Source organism: Hevea brasiliensis, chromosome 8 (assembly GCF_030052815.1).
Source record: "Hevea brasiliensis isolate MT/VB/25A 57/8 chromosome 8, ASM3005281v1, whole genome shotgun sequence".
Taxonomy (NCBI): domain Eukaryota; kingdom Viridiplantae; phylum Streptophyta; class Magnoliopsida; order Malpighiales; family Euphorbiaceae; genus Hevea; species Hevea brasiliensis.
The window spans coordinates 92,969,773-92,983,761 of NC_079500.1; the positions used below are offsets into that span (position 1 = coordinate 92,969,773).

Genomic DNA, 13,989 nt, shown 5'->3' on the forward strand with positions numbered 1-13,989 from the left:
GGCTAGCTAGCCACCTCCCTCATTGATTTCGATCAGTGAGGTTGAGATTGCTTTATCGTGGTGTACAACACGGCATTGATCAGAAATTTTGTGTCATGACCTAAGTTGTGCATGGATTGGCAACACTATGATTTATAAATTATTTTGACAAAATGGTATTATAAAAGTTGACTTGAACTTTATGAATTATCTTGTGCAATAGTTTAAATTTGTGTTTCTGGATGTATGTTTTGATATTCAATATCTTTAAATTTTTATTATGCACCACTGAGTAATCATTACTCAGCGATAGCTTTTATTTGCTGTTGCAGATAAGGAAAAAGATAAGGCAGCAGAGTGAGCTGCTAAGTTGTCAGGGGAGCTACTTTGAGGATTTTTGTACGGGTATTACTTTATACCCTTGTAAATTAGTTGATGTAAATATTATTTTGATCATATGTATCTATGTAGTTAATTGAGCAGTTGTACATTAAAGTCTATAATAATATTATTTTTAATTTTTTTTTTTTTGTAAATGGAGACTTGTTTATGTAAATTAACTTAAATGAAATGATGATGAGTTTTACTAAACTGTCTTGAGATTGTGTTGAATTATGTTGAAATAAGACTATATTGGAGTTTGAGGTTGAAAAATAAATTTATTGGAAGTGTTTTTACAAGTGTTAGAAGAACTATTTTTCTCAATTATAGACGGCACTCTGCCAAAATTTTTATAAAATTTGTGAAAAACAAAATTTACCAAATTTCTTACTTCGTATTTAAACTCCAATTAAAGGTTTTTTAAATAATGCTTTAACATTATTTTACCAATTAAAATGAATTGAAATGGAATAAAATCCCTTGTAGAGTATTTAATAAATTATCGGTAGACAAAGTTCGGTGATTCATTGAGTATACTACGAGATCATGTTATACCTTACAAAGGGGTAAGGTGTGACAGCATGAGTAGAACTACCCCACTCATGATTTAGAGATGACAACTATAGTGTTTGCATTAAAGATTTGGAGGCACTATCTCTACGGTGAAGTATGTGAGATATACACTAACCATAAAAGCGTAAAATACATTTTTCAACAGAGGGACTTAAACCCGAAGCAAAGGAGATGGATGGAACTTCTGAAAGATTATGACTGTGCCTTTCAGTACCACTCAGGTAAGGCGAATGTGATGGTAGATGCCTTGAGCAGAAAATATTTTGGCAGCTTAGCGCATATATCAGCAGAAAGGAGACCATTGATTCGAGAGATACATGAGTTAATGGATCAAGGTCTGATTCTGGATATATCAGATGAGGGTGCTCTGTTGGCACATTTTAGATTGAGGCCAGACCTGCAGGACAAAATTAGAGTTTCTCAACATAGAGACTCGCAATTGATGAGAATTGTGACAAGGGTACAGCACAGAGATGACTATGAGTTTGAGTTTAGTACAGATGGTGCTCTTATGTAAGGTTCCAAGATATGTGTGCCAGATGTGGACAACCTTAGATATGAGATTATGCAGGAGGCACACCATGCACCCTACAATGTCCACCCAGGCTCCACCAAGATGTACCATAATGTGAAAGATAGGTACTTGTGGAATGGCATGAAGAAAGACATAGTAGACTTTGTGTCTAAGTGCTTAACATGTCAGAAGGTAAAGTTTGAATATTAGAGGCCATCAAGGAAGTTATAAGAGATTCCCATCTCGGAGTGGAAGTGGGAAATGAATACTATGAATTTCATGACTGGGTTGCCTCGTACCACATGTGGATATCACTCAATATGGGTGATAATGGATCGTTTGACCAAGTCAGTTCATTTCTTGCCTGTGCGAACCACCTATTCTATTGCTCAATATGCCAGGCTCTATATTCATGAAATAGTCAGATTACATGGAGTTTCAACTTCCATAATATTTGACATGGGGCCCTAGTTTACTTCTCGATTTTGGAGAAAACTGCAGGAGGCACTTGGCACATAGTTAAACTTTAGTATAATATTTTACCCTCAGATAGATGGGCAGTCTCAAAGGACAATTCAAACACTAGAAGATATGCTTTTTATGTGTGTCCTGGATTTTGGAGGATAGTGAAATGATCAGTTGCCATTAATGGAATTTGCCTCTAACAATAGCTATCATTCCAGCATTGGAATGGCACTTTATGAGGCACTATATGGCAGAAAGTGTAGGTCTCCTCTGTGTTGAATAGAATTTAGAGAGGCAAAGGTACACGATGTAGACTTGGTGTAGTACACTTCAGAAAATGATCCCTTTAATCAGAGAACGGTTGAAGACAGCCTTCAGTAGACAAAAGAGCTATGTCGAACCTAGGCGAAAGGATGTAGAGTTCGCAGTAGGTGACTATGTATTCTTGAAGGTCTCCCCAATGAAAGGAGTCATGAGGTTTGGGAAGAAAAGCAAGCTGACACCTAGATACATAGGACCTTTTTGAGGTCATTGATAGAGTTGGGGCAGTTGCCTACCGATTAAAGTTACCACCAAGCCTTTCTCATGTCCACCCAATATTTCACATCTCCATGCTGAGGAAATATGTTCCTGACCCTTCAAATGTACTGCAACTAAATGTAGTAGAGTTGAATGAGAACCTGACCTTCGAGGAGCAGCCTGTAGCCATAGTGGACTATCAAATAAGGTAGCTAAGGTCAAAGCAAATCCCTATGGTTAAGGTTTTATGGAGGAGCCAGTCAGTGGAAGAATGTACTTGGGAGTCAGAGTGGGACATGCGCAGCAAGCACCCGTACTTGTTCAATATGTAATCCTGTAATTCTATTCTGCTTTATGCAAAATTCGAGGACGAATTTTCTGTGAGAGGGGGAAGAATGTAACACCCCTAATTTTTAAATAATTATTTTTTATGTAAATATTAATACTTTATTATATTAAATATTATGGAAATTTATTTGAAATTTTCTAAATTTTGAAAATCAAGTTTGATTTTCTTAAAATAATAAATTTTATTAATTTATAGAAATTAATTTAAAGACCACGTGGCAAATTTAAAAATATATTTGGACTCCACAATTTTTTTTGAGTTTTCTGAAATTTTTTTAGAATTTTTAGGCCTTGTTTTAGGTCCTAGAGCCGAGTAAAAATTTAATTTTGGGTATCTTGGATCGAATCAGTCAAATCGAACTGGACTGGATCAAACTGATTGAATCGAACTGGTCCTCTTTTTCTTCTTTCTCTCCTTCCTCAAGCGTCACCCAACCAGCCTCCTTCTCCTTTCATTTTCTCCCTCTTCTCTCCTCCCCTCGCCAGCCAGCTACCGCCCCTCCTTTCCTAGTCATCGACGCACCTCCCCCAAGCCTCCCCACTGCTGGCTGACGTTCGAGGCAGCCGAAAAATCACACCAAAGTTCTCCCCTTTGTGTGCGCAACTTTTCAACTTTTAAGGCCAAATTATGCATATTCGGCCATTAATCAAATCGAGTCTTCTCTCAAACACCTTCTACTCCTTAAGAGCTTTCCATAGACACCAAGATCACAAATTTTCATCGAGTGGATTGTCCAATTTTAGCATGAGAAGTTGTAGCCTATTTTGATTTTTAGGCTAAATTTATCTCAAATCGGGAACCCCACGAAAATTCTGAGAGTACTGACGTGCTCCACTCGACGAGAGCTTTACAGCAATATAAATTTCAAAATTTTTCAACACTGAAATTTGATGGATCCCATGGACTTTGCAGTATTTTTTCGGGCTTTAAACGAGTTTATTTATTTTTATAAAAATTATATTCTAACCCCTGGTAGTATGGGTTTCGCATAGGTACCTTCATTTCGAGGAAATTTGACCAGTGCCCAGATCTACAATTTCGAGTAGGACAGACAGGCTACTGGAGCTGTTTTAGAATTGGATTGGAATTGCGGTCCTTTCCACCATTTGCAGATACCCCAGACGCATTCCAAGCATCAAAATTAGCATAGGTAAACTCAAACCTTTTGTTTCTTCATTTACCTAGTGCCGAGTTTAGGATAAAAATCCATAAAATATTCGTGGGTAGCTAGAAAATTATAATTTCTTTTGCATTAGCTTTATAATATTATTAAGGACCACAGGGTAAAATTTTAGAAATTTGAGAGCTCATTTGAATGATTTTTATAAAATGTTAGTTTTAGAGACTAAAAAGTAATTATTCAATTTTATGAGTATTGCCTGTTTTAGAGGGCCCAGGAGGGGCCATATGATGTTGATGGGATATGAATTGAGGTATATGAGTTAAAAGTATTATTTGAGCCCTTGTGCAGGTTGGGTAGGTCCTAGGTACAGGAGAAACTTTGCCGAATTTTTAGTAAAACTTAGGCTGTCTTTGACTCTTTCAAAGTTTTATTTTAAGTAAATATTAATCAGTTTATAATGTAATTGTTTAGGTGAGTCGAGCCAGCCTTCCTCCTCTGCCCAGCCACTACAGTGACTTGTGAAGTACTGTGAGTAGATATTGATTTTACTTATAATTTCAATATTATTATGTATTCAAGGCATATTCATGCATCACTTATATATATATGTATATAGTTATTGACTAGGCATGCCTTGTATTACATTTGTATTTGATGACATTGCTGTGGTTGTTGATTTATGGCGATCTAAAGCTGCGTGTGTGTGTTAGTGTGCATGTGGTGTGTATATGGATATGGGTAGGACGGGTAGACGCGACTGAAGCTTGACTAACTGGGACCCGATCCTTATTATAGATAAATCGGGGTAGGCACTGCTCGAGTTAATCTCGCTAGCCCCCTCATTTGGATATTAAGAGAAAGTCCAGCTTTTAGTTGATCTTGCTGGCAGATGTTAGAATTAAGAGAATTGTATAGGGGATCAGCTCTCATATATATATATATATATATGGATTTGACACACAGGTGTGTGAGTGCTTCAAATTGTCTTTGGTGTGATTATGACTTGACTTATTTGAATTGTATGAAGATGTTGTATTTCATTCTTAGGGATGTACTAGACTCAGATAGTTATAGAAATTGTATGTAAAATCAATATTTTACTCTATGAGTCGAAAACTCACTCCTGTTCACCATTTTTTTTTAGGCTACAAGAGGACTTTTCTTTGTGACTTATCTGCTTTCTTCCTCGCAGGTCTACTAGTCGTTGTATTATATTTATGTTATGTTATTGATTTAAACTCTAGAACTCCTCATATGCTAGAAATATTTTATTGATTTGAGGATATAAAAGATTATTAATTGAGGTTGTAAACTTAATATTACGCATATATGGTTAACTGGGATGGACATATACTTTGGATGAGGGAGCTGAGGTCCCATTTGATTAAATTGATTGATTGTGGATTGTGAGAGTGAGTTGAGCTCCCTGTATATATATATATTATGATCACAAGTCGGGCAAGCTAAAAAAATTCCCTGTTGGATAGTCCAGTTCATAGCCGGACTCTGTCCGGTTGATTTCTTGAAAATGGGCTTGGATATGGGCTTTAAGGTTAGGTTAGAAAATAGTTAGGCTTACTACGGGCTTTAGGAGCCTTATGCTGACCCAAGTCCTAGTGTCGGTCCGGCCCAGAATTTGAGTTGTGACATCAGGCCCTGAAAAAGCTCAAGCTAGGATGCCTACTTGGTCCAATCAACAACCCAACCCAAATCACCAAAGTAAAACCTTAGAAATTTAGGGTTTAACCCATAGACAAGTGACTCAAGAAAAGAGGAGCATTACCCTCTTCTCTGCCAGCCACTCGAGGAAGAGTCAAACATCTACGAATTAGCCATCAAATAGAAGAGTCCCTATCTACAATAATTTAAGGATAGCCTAACAGAACTGAAAAAGAACCAAACCAGGCCAAACAAAAGTTAGATAAAACTTGAAGGAAAACAACACAGATTAGCTCAAAAAGGGCAATGAGGCAAAGCTTAGTAGCCTATTAGCTAAGAGGTTGGCCATAGATGACGTTGCTGACAAAAGACCCCAGAGGCATCAACATTTTATAAAAGAACAAACCCCCAGAGCCAGAAAAAATGGAAGAACAAATGGGAAGCACTAGATCTGCATGCAAGACCTAAGACCACCAAAGCAGTTTCAACCACGATAGATCAACAAGTGCTCTCTCCATTAAGCATAGTTTACCACAAAAAAATACCAGCCACCCCCCATCCAAAAAGGGAAGAGCAAAGCCCACTACCGGAATAGGGGAGAGAGACGTCTCCCCTACTCAGAAGGGCAATGACGATCACAAAACCAGCTAAGAAATAGAGGCTTAGTGCCTTAGATGTAGAAGAAGCGAAAAGAGAAAAGTCTCTCTCTAAACTATAGAGAGAGAAAGAGCATCGACCTTAAGTACACAGAGTCATTTCATCAAAAAGTAGTATCAAAATTAAGAAATTTTAATTTTGCCTTTAGTTGGCTATAAAAATGAAAAAAAAAAATCCAAATCCTTTAAATAAGAGAATTGCCCATTTCTCCTAATGAAATTCTCATTTCTAGTCAAAGTCTAAACGATTCGAGTTGATTCTACTTTGAATGAGTTCAGGTTTGATGAATATTAGTAAGTTCAAGTTTGATTTATTTAAAAATTAAGAAATTATTTATGCATTAGCACATGACTATTAATAATTTTAATATATATATATATATATATAATTTAATATATACAAAAATTTAATGTTTTAAATTTTTTTATTAATTATTTCACATTTTATTTTTATTATTTTTTTCTCTTAAACTTTTTAATGAAAATTTCATAATAGAAATAATTAAAATCTATCTATATTTTATATAGATATAAATATATATAATAAGTATAAATATATAAATATATGTAATTAATATATGTTAATATATCGTAAGTTACTTATAATAATAGCTATTTATTATAGTATTAAAAGGGTAATATTAAATAATTTATAATTTATCTACAATAGAGAATGTCACGTGGCAATACAATAAAAAAGAATGTCACGTGTTATCCACATGACAATACAATGAAAGAGAATGCCATGTGTCAATCTCTTGAAAATATTTGCTTGTTTGATATATATATAGATAAATGAGTTAAGCTACGCTAAATTTTAAACAGCTCGTCTCATTTATAACCCTAATAAGTTATATACTTAGAATTAAGATATAATTTTAATTAGATTTAAAGTAATAAGTTTAAAATTATATAATTTTAGTTAAAATTGCTAATATGTGAGCTTGCGAATCTATTAAATAAATGGATTTAGGAGTTTTAACTTGTCAAATATTAATGAACTCGAATTTAATTTAAATAAGATTAAAAATTAAATTTAAATACGATTCATTTAAAAAATAAATCAAATAAAGACGAATTTAAACTTAAATAACTTGAAAATAATTCCGTTGGATTCATTTATAGCCTTAATAGTATTTGATTGGCAATAAAGTAGATTTTTTTTCCAATTTCATTTTATTTTTCCTCTGAAAAAGGACACGATTTTTGCAGCTGGCACTCAACCTCCACCATACGTGCACTGGATATTCCACATATCCAAGCAAATGGATTAACAAATCCAACGTGGCCCAATAACATATTTCAGGTAAGTCTCCTTAGCCAATTACAATCCAAATTTAGATTTTGCCTGCATCTTCTTTTCCATATACTTGGACTGACCTGAAAGGCTTGCCTCCATTGTTCCACTTCTCACCTCTCATTCTCCTCCACTTCTTTCAGATTCTGAGAATGGCCACCAACGCATTGATGAGTTGTGGCATTGCCACTGCTTTCCCTTCTCTTCTCTCCTCTTCCAAGTCTAAATTCTCCTCTGCAGTCCCGCTTCCTAGTGTCCATGGCTCCTCTCGTGTCACCATGTCTGCTGATTGGATGCCTGGCCAGCCCCGCCCTCCTTATCTTGATGGCTCGGCTCCTGGGTATAGTATTAGTCTATGAGTAGAGGAAGAACTTATTAGTTGGATTTATTTATTTATTAAATTATTCATTTGTGTTTATTTCAGTGACTTTGGGTTCGACCCACTTCGGCTAGGTGAGGTCCCTGAGAACCTTGAGAGATTCAAGGAGTCTGAACTCATCCACTGCAGATGGGCTATGCTTGCTGTTGTAAGTTTCTAATCTTCTTCTTCTTCTTCTTTTTTTCTTTCTCAGCTTTCTTGGAATTGCCTGTTTGAAATTTTTCTGCTATTTGTCATAATTGATATGGATGGGAATTGTTGCAGCCTGGAGTCCTAGTACCAGAGGCCTTGGGATTGGGCAACTGGGTGCAGGCACAAGAGTGGGCTGCAATTCCTGGTGGTCAAGCTACCTACTTGGGCCAACCAGTTCCATGGGGAAACCTTCCAACCATTTTGGCCATTGAGTTCCTTTCCATTGCCTTCGTTGAGCACCAACGCAGCATGGAGAAAGATCCTGAGAAGAGGAAGTACCCTGGTGGTGCTTTTGATCCTTTGGGCTACTCCAAGGATCCTGCAAAGTTCCATGAATACAAGGTCAAAGAAATCAAGAATGGTAAGCACCTCTGAAACTCCTACCTATTTCAACTGCAAGATCTGGTTCATCCATAGTAATGGGCTCCATTAATTTGACGTGTAGGTCGGCTAGCAATCTTGGCATTTGTAGGGTTCTGTGTGCAACAATCAGCTTACCCAGGCACTGGACCATTGGAGAACTTGGCAACTCACTTGGCTGATCCATGGCACAACAACATTGGGAATATTATCATCCCCAGATCGATTATGCCTTGAAGAAAAAAAAAAAATGTATCCGCTGCAAAATTCCCTTGTAACCATCTGTAATGAAACGAAAATTTCCATATCATTGGCCTCTGTAAAAATTACAAGTATTTGTAAGAATTATAAACAAGATAGACAAAATAATAACTTCATATTGAAAGATGAATAATTGCACACCAAATCTCATACCGTAATTTGGCGACTAAACGCTATGACATATTGCAATTTAAATTCTATATGATAATATGGCAATCCTAAACTAGTTGAGATTGGCTATATGGATCCTCTTGTGCCATTTAATTTTGTTAGACGATATCAACCTATACCAAAATATGATTTGAGAAGAGAAAATTGTTAATCATTGTAATAAAATAAGGTAAGAGAACTTTTGATTTATACCTAAATTGAATGCTGTACTTGATGGCTATTCTCAGGCTTTTTCATAGGCTAAACTAGGAACACATATTTTAGGATTATAATATTATATTTCTCTAATACAAAAGCATGATGCACCCAAATGCTTGACACTTTTCTATCAAACTAATAACCAAGAAGGCATGAAGAGTAACATTAAACTAAGGTCTTGAGTGTTGGAGAATAAACTTAATTAATTGTTATATCTAGAAAATAAAGAGTTAATAAATGAATATAGTAATCAGTGAGATTTCTAATTAAGTGAATGTTATTAAATATAATACATGTATGTGAATATGAGTGCATGCTATTAGGTTGTTCATGATATGATTTATCAAGAAAAAAAAAAAGGCATAATAGCTAACAAAGTGATATCGGAGCATAATTGGTAACATTGATGAAACTATCAAGAATATTAATCTTATAATTTGGTATGCCAATAATAGAGAGATGTTTCATTTTCTTTCTACCTAGTAGAGATAAAACTCTTCCCCTCTTCGTAGTTTCTTCATATGAGGCACTCAGCCTCTGCTGTTGCCGTTCAGCAGTTCCCTTTGCCCCATTTGGGCAAGGGGACCTCCTTCCCTATTGAGGATGTGGGTTGCGTCCCCCTCCTCCGAATGGGTTTTGTCCATAAATAAAGTTTTGAGTGAGCGGTTTTTGGAGGTAGACCTAGGGCCAATCGAAGAGGACGTTGATTGGTTTACAGTTGAGTTTGTGTTGTCTTGATTGAGTTTCTTGCATGCAAGTAAATACTTCACATGTGCTTTACTTATTGCTCTGGGAGGGGAACATGTTTTAGGAGATAACGGCACCTCAGTGGTCATTAGCCAGCTTCGCTTCTCATGGCTGACCCCCAAGACTGTTGCTACAATTTAGAGCTTTGCCTCATCATCCTTTGAGAGTTGTTGGTCTTGCATGCGACAGTGATATCGGTTATATGGTCTCCATGCTCTAATGCTTCATGGCTTTTCTGTTGGGTTGCTTGTTGTTGCCGTTTGTGGGGGTTGACATTTGGGCAATAGTTTTGCTGGGACTTCTCCAGGCTTTATCGTTGTTTCCTTGTCCTTTGGTCGAAGGACCTTTGTCCCTATACTCCATTTGGTCTCCTTTCTTCCTTTCACGGCATTGCATCATTGAGCTTCAGTTCAGGTTACCAAATAGATTGGGGTTTTGTATTATGGGGCTTGGGCTTGCATATGTTTGGGTTCAATGTTGCTTTGTAATTGGACTTCTATTTTTAAGCCGAAACTGTATAACCCCTTTTTTATTAATGAAATCCATTTTCTGAAGAAGATCTCTGTATGGCCTCAATCATACTCTTCCACTCATCTTTTTGTTTACCTTTCCTCTCAAATTCATTGAAATCTCAAGGCCATGTTGCAGACTTTTGATAATATGTTCAGAAAAACAAAATGCAAGGTTTTGACAATGCATGCTAAAGGAATATGATTTTGTTCTTTTTTTTTTGAAGATCGTCCTTTATAGTCTTCGTGTATATTATATTACTAATACCCTCATTAATAAATGTATGGACCACTAACACCCACATTCATGGCAAAGTGATTTATCCGGGGGCAGCTAGATGTACATACATTCTAAATTTTGAATTGGCTTGTGGGGTTGGAGGATGATTAATCCAATTGAAAGCCTCGCTTATTGTTTAAGTTCATGATTACAGCCATAATTGAAATTTAAGAGGCTAATTAAGCTCTTAAGTTGAGTGGAGTCAATCGTTTTGTAGTCTTTGTTTTGGGGAGGGGTCTTTTTCTATAGTAGAATTTGACCATATCTGAAAGATTTTGTTAAGAAAGTCCTATATCTCTTTTCCATGTTCACACTTTGAATTTTGAATGGTTTGAGTGTTTGATCTCTTACTTCTACAAGGGGGCATTTTGATGCATTTGAAGCATCACTCTTGCTCACCAATTCATTTAATTATATATATAATTATTTTAACCCTATTTTTTCATAAAGAATATTTTCCAAAAATATTTTTTATACTTTTTTAGTTTTTAAGTACTTAAAAAAATGAATCAATAGAAAATATTTTATTGATTAAATGAAAATTTTAAATCATTTTCTATTTTTTAAACTTTGATAATCTTATTTTAATATAAAAACACTTATACATAAATGATATAAATTATATTATTAATTTAATATCATAATTAAATATTCAAAATATTTTTATGTGTAAAAAAAATTTATATATAAATTAGTTTTTGTGAAACATTAACTCACCAATTAAAACAATCACTTTTTAACTATTTTTTGAAGTAATATTTAAAAGAATAATTTTCTAAAATACAGCTTTAAAATTTATATTCAACACCAAACAAGTTGAGTGGACTTCCAGGATAAATAAAATGAAGTCAACTCAAGCAGATGAGTTGTGATCCATGAGACTAAAACATGACAGTCATTGACAGCCTAAGCCTTGCAGTAACCCAAAAGGCAAAGAGGCCTCACAATCTCATGAATATCACATAAAAATTAAAAAAATTTTACTTTATATAATAATAATAATTTTATTCCCTATTATTCCATGTTATTTTTGACCAAACTCTTGTGGCCACTACTGATACTCTAGAAGGATTACAAATACATTGAAATCCACCTGTTTCCTTAGCCTTTCCAAGGACCCACTATTTGAAATTTTTCATATTTTATCTACTGTGCTTTGATTGAATTTTATAATCTTGTTCACATTGTGTGAATCCTTTTGACCAAAAAGGATTATTTCTTCATTGCAGTGTATACATAATACTCACCCCACCAGTTTCTTTGTCCACTAATTCTCTCTTATACCTTTTTTTTCTTCTTCCTCTGTTTCTTGCTCTGTTTCTAGAATTTTTGGATAGTTCATAAACAATGGAAGATCAAAGGAAGAACACCCCCAAAAGGGCAGAAGTTAGAATTCCTCCACCAAGGGGTCAAATTAAGGCCAGGATTTTTAGGGAGTTGGGAAAGATGGTAAAGAATATAGTGTCACTGGTTAGAGTGGAAAAAAAGAAGAAGAAGAAGAAGAAGAAGAAGAAAGTTGGTGGAAATTGAAGCTCAGGTGCTACAAGTGCATACACTTCAGTGGGTCCTTCAGATTACTGATACCAATGATAGATTCTGCTGCAATTCCTCTTCTTTGATTCTTTCCTTTATTTATCACTGGATCAAGCTCTGTAAGTTTCATATTCATTGTTCTTGAGTTCCTGGATTTGGAGATTGAATAACAATAAAGAATATCAGATTGAAGGGGATATTGAAGAGGGCACTTAGCTGATTAGGGACATTGTTATAAGAAAATATAGGTTTTATTATTATTATTATTATTATTATTATCTAAGCAGTGTGACTACTGGGTTCCCATTTACATGTACCCAGAATTTTTTTACCCATTTTATACAATAGGTATATTAAATTTTGTATACTCTTAGAGAGGTTATGGTTTTAGAGCTTGTATGAATGTTCTATTGCAGAATCCTCATTCCCTTTACTTTTTCCTTTTGAATTATTATTATTTTTTATGTCAAGAAGTTTTTATTGCTAGTTTTTCTTCTTCTGCTTAGGCACTGATTACTGGCAGAAAACATAAGGCATTATAAACCCTAATAGTTATTTGAATTGTGATTTCACTTGAAAATTTTATATTGTATTCATTGAAATAAAAAGTAAAATCTATGTGATAACATAGGATATATTTTATTTTTTATGAAATATTTTATGAGATATTTAGAAATTACCTAAGAAATAAGGTTTGAAGATACTGAGTGATTATATTAAAAATTTTTTATTTTTATATTGTGTGATCTAGGATTGTGTGTAAGGCTGAGCATTCGGTTCAAACCAAACCAAACCAAACTGAACCATCAAACTTGAATTAATCGAATTGTTATATTTTAGAAACCAAATCAAACTGAAATGAATGAAAAATCAAATCAAACCGAATGTTCTATTTTAGTTTAGTTTGGTTTGAATTGATTAGTTTTTGAGTTTTGATAAGTTTTTTAATTTAAACTTGATTTTAAAGTTATTTGGTATGATTTTGATCTTGATTTAAATCTAATAACTATTAATTAATGAAATTAAACAATTTATATATATAAAAGTACATATAATTCATAAATTCCCTACAAAAATAAATCAATTTAAAAATTAATAAATTAATTCGGCTTGATTTAATTAGGTTTAACTGATTTTTTTTTCTAAAACTAAATTGAACTGAAATTCTTAAAATATAAAATTTAACTGAACCGAATTATCTTAAACACCGAATTAAATTATCAAATTAAGGCAATTCGATTTAATTTATTTGATTCAAACCACACAGTACTCATCCCTAATTGTATGTTTTAAATCTATATGGCTGCTATAACTCTTTTCATAGTAAGGAAATGAAGTATTGCTGGTGACTGGTAAAGGATAGGTTGTGGACAGTATTATAAATGAATTCCCTCAAAAGAATCCAAGTTTTTTTTTTAATATAGTAATTATTAGTCAACTTTTGATGTGGGTTTTATATGATGAAGATATTAAGCTTATTGGGTTTTGTGGATTGGAGAGGATTCATCATTCATATAAAGTTTATGATGAAAGAAAGAAATAAAGAGAGTGGTGGGAATAGGGATATTTGCTCATTGGTAAAATCTTTTTGTGAATTCAATCACAAATTTTCTTCTAATGATTTCTGATCTGTTGCTTTCCAGCTTTGTGAAACACAATATAAGAGCTTGAAAAGTATGTCTGAATTAAAAAACAAAAAATCTATCTTTCCTAGCAATGTGAACAAACCAAAGAATATAGAATTTATCAGCAATCAATTATTATAATTAATGCAAAATTGAAGTTTTCTTCTATACAAAGCCCTATTTGACAACACACATACTTGGCCTTTAGCAGAGGGTGGT

The 13,989-nt window shown here is 34.2% G+C and overlaps 1 protein-coding gene across 1 annotated transcript; it reads left to right on the forward strand.

Annotated features, from left to right (window-relative positions):
- Window positions 1-7,599: 7,599 nt before the first annotated feature.
- On the forward strand, window positions 7,600-8,753 carry LOC110659825 (chlorophyll a-b binding protein 6, chloroplastic). Its single transcript, XM_021817868.2, has 4 exons — window positions 7,600-7,855; window positions 7,940-8,042; window positions 8,159-8,447; window positions 8,532-8,753. The coding sequence occupies exons 1-4, from the start codon at window positions 7,668-7,670 to the stop codon at window positions 8,681-8,683; spliced, it is 732 nt and encodes a 243-aa protein (XP_021673560.2). The 5' UTR covers window positions 7,600-7,667; the 3' UTR covers window positions 8,684-8,753.
- Window positions 8,754-13,989: the final 5,236 nt, after the last annotated feature.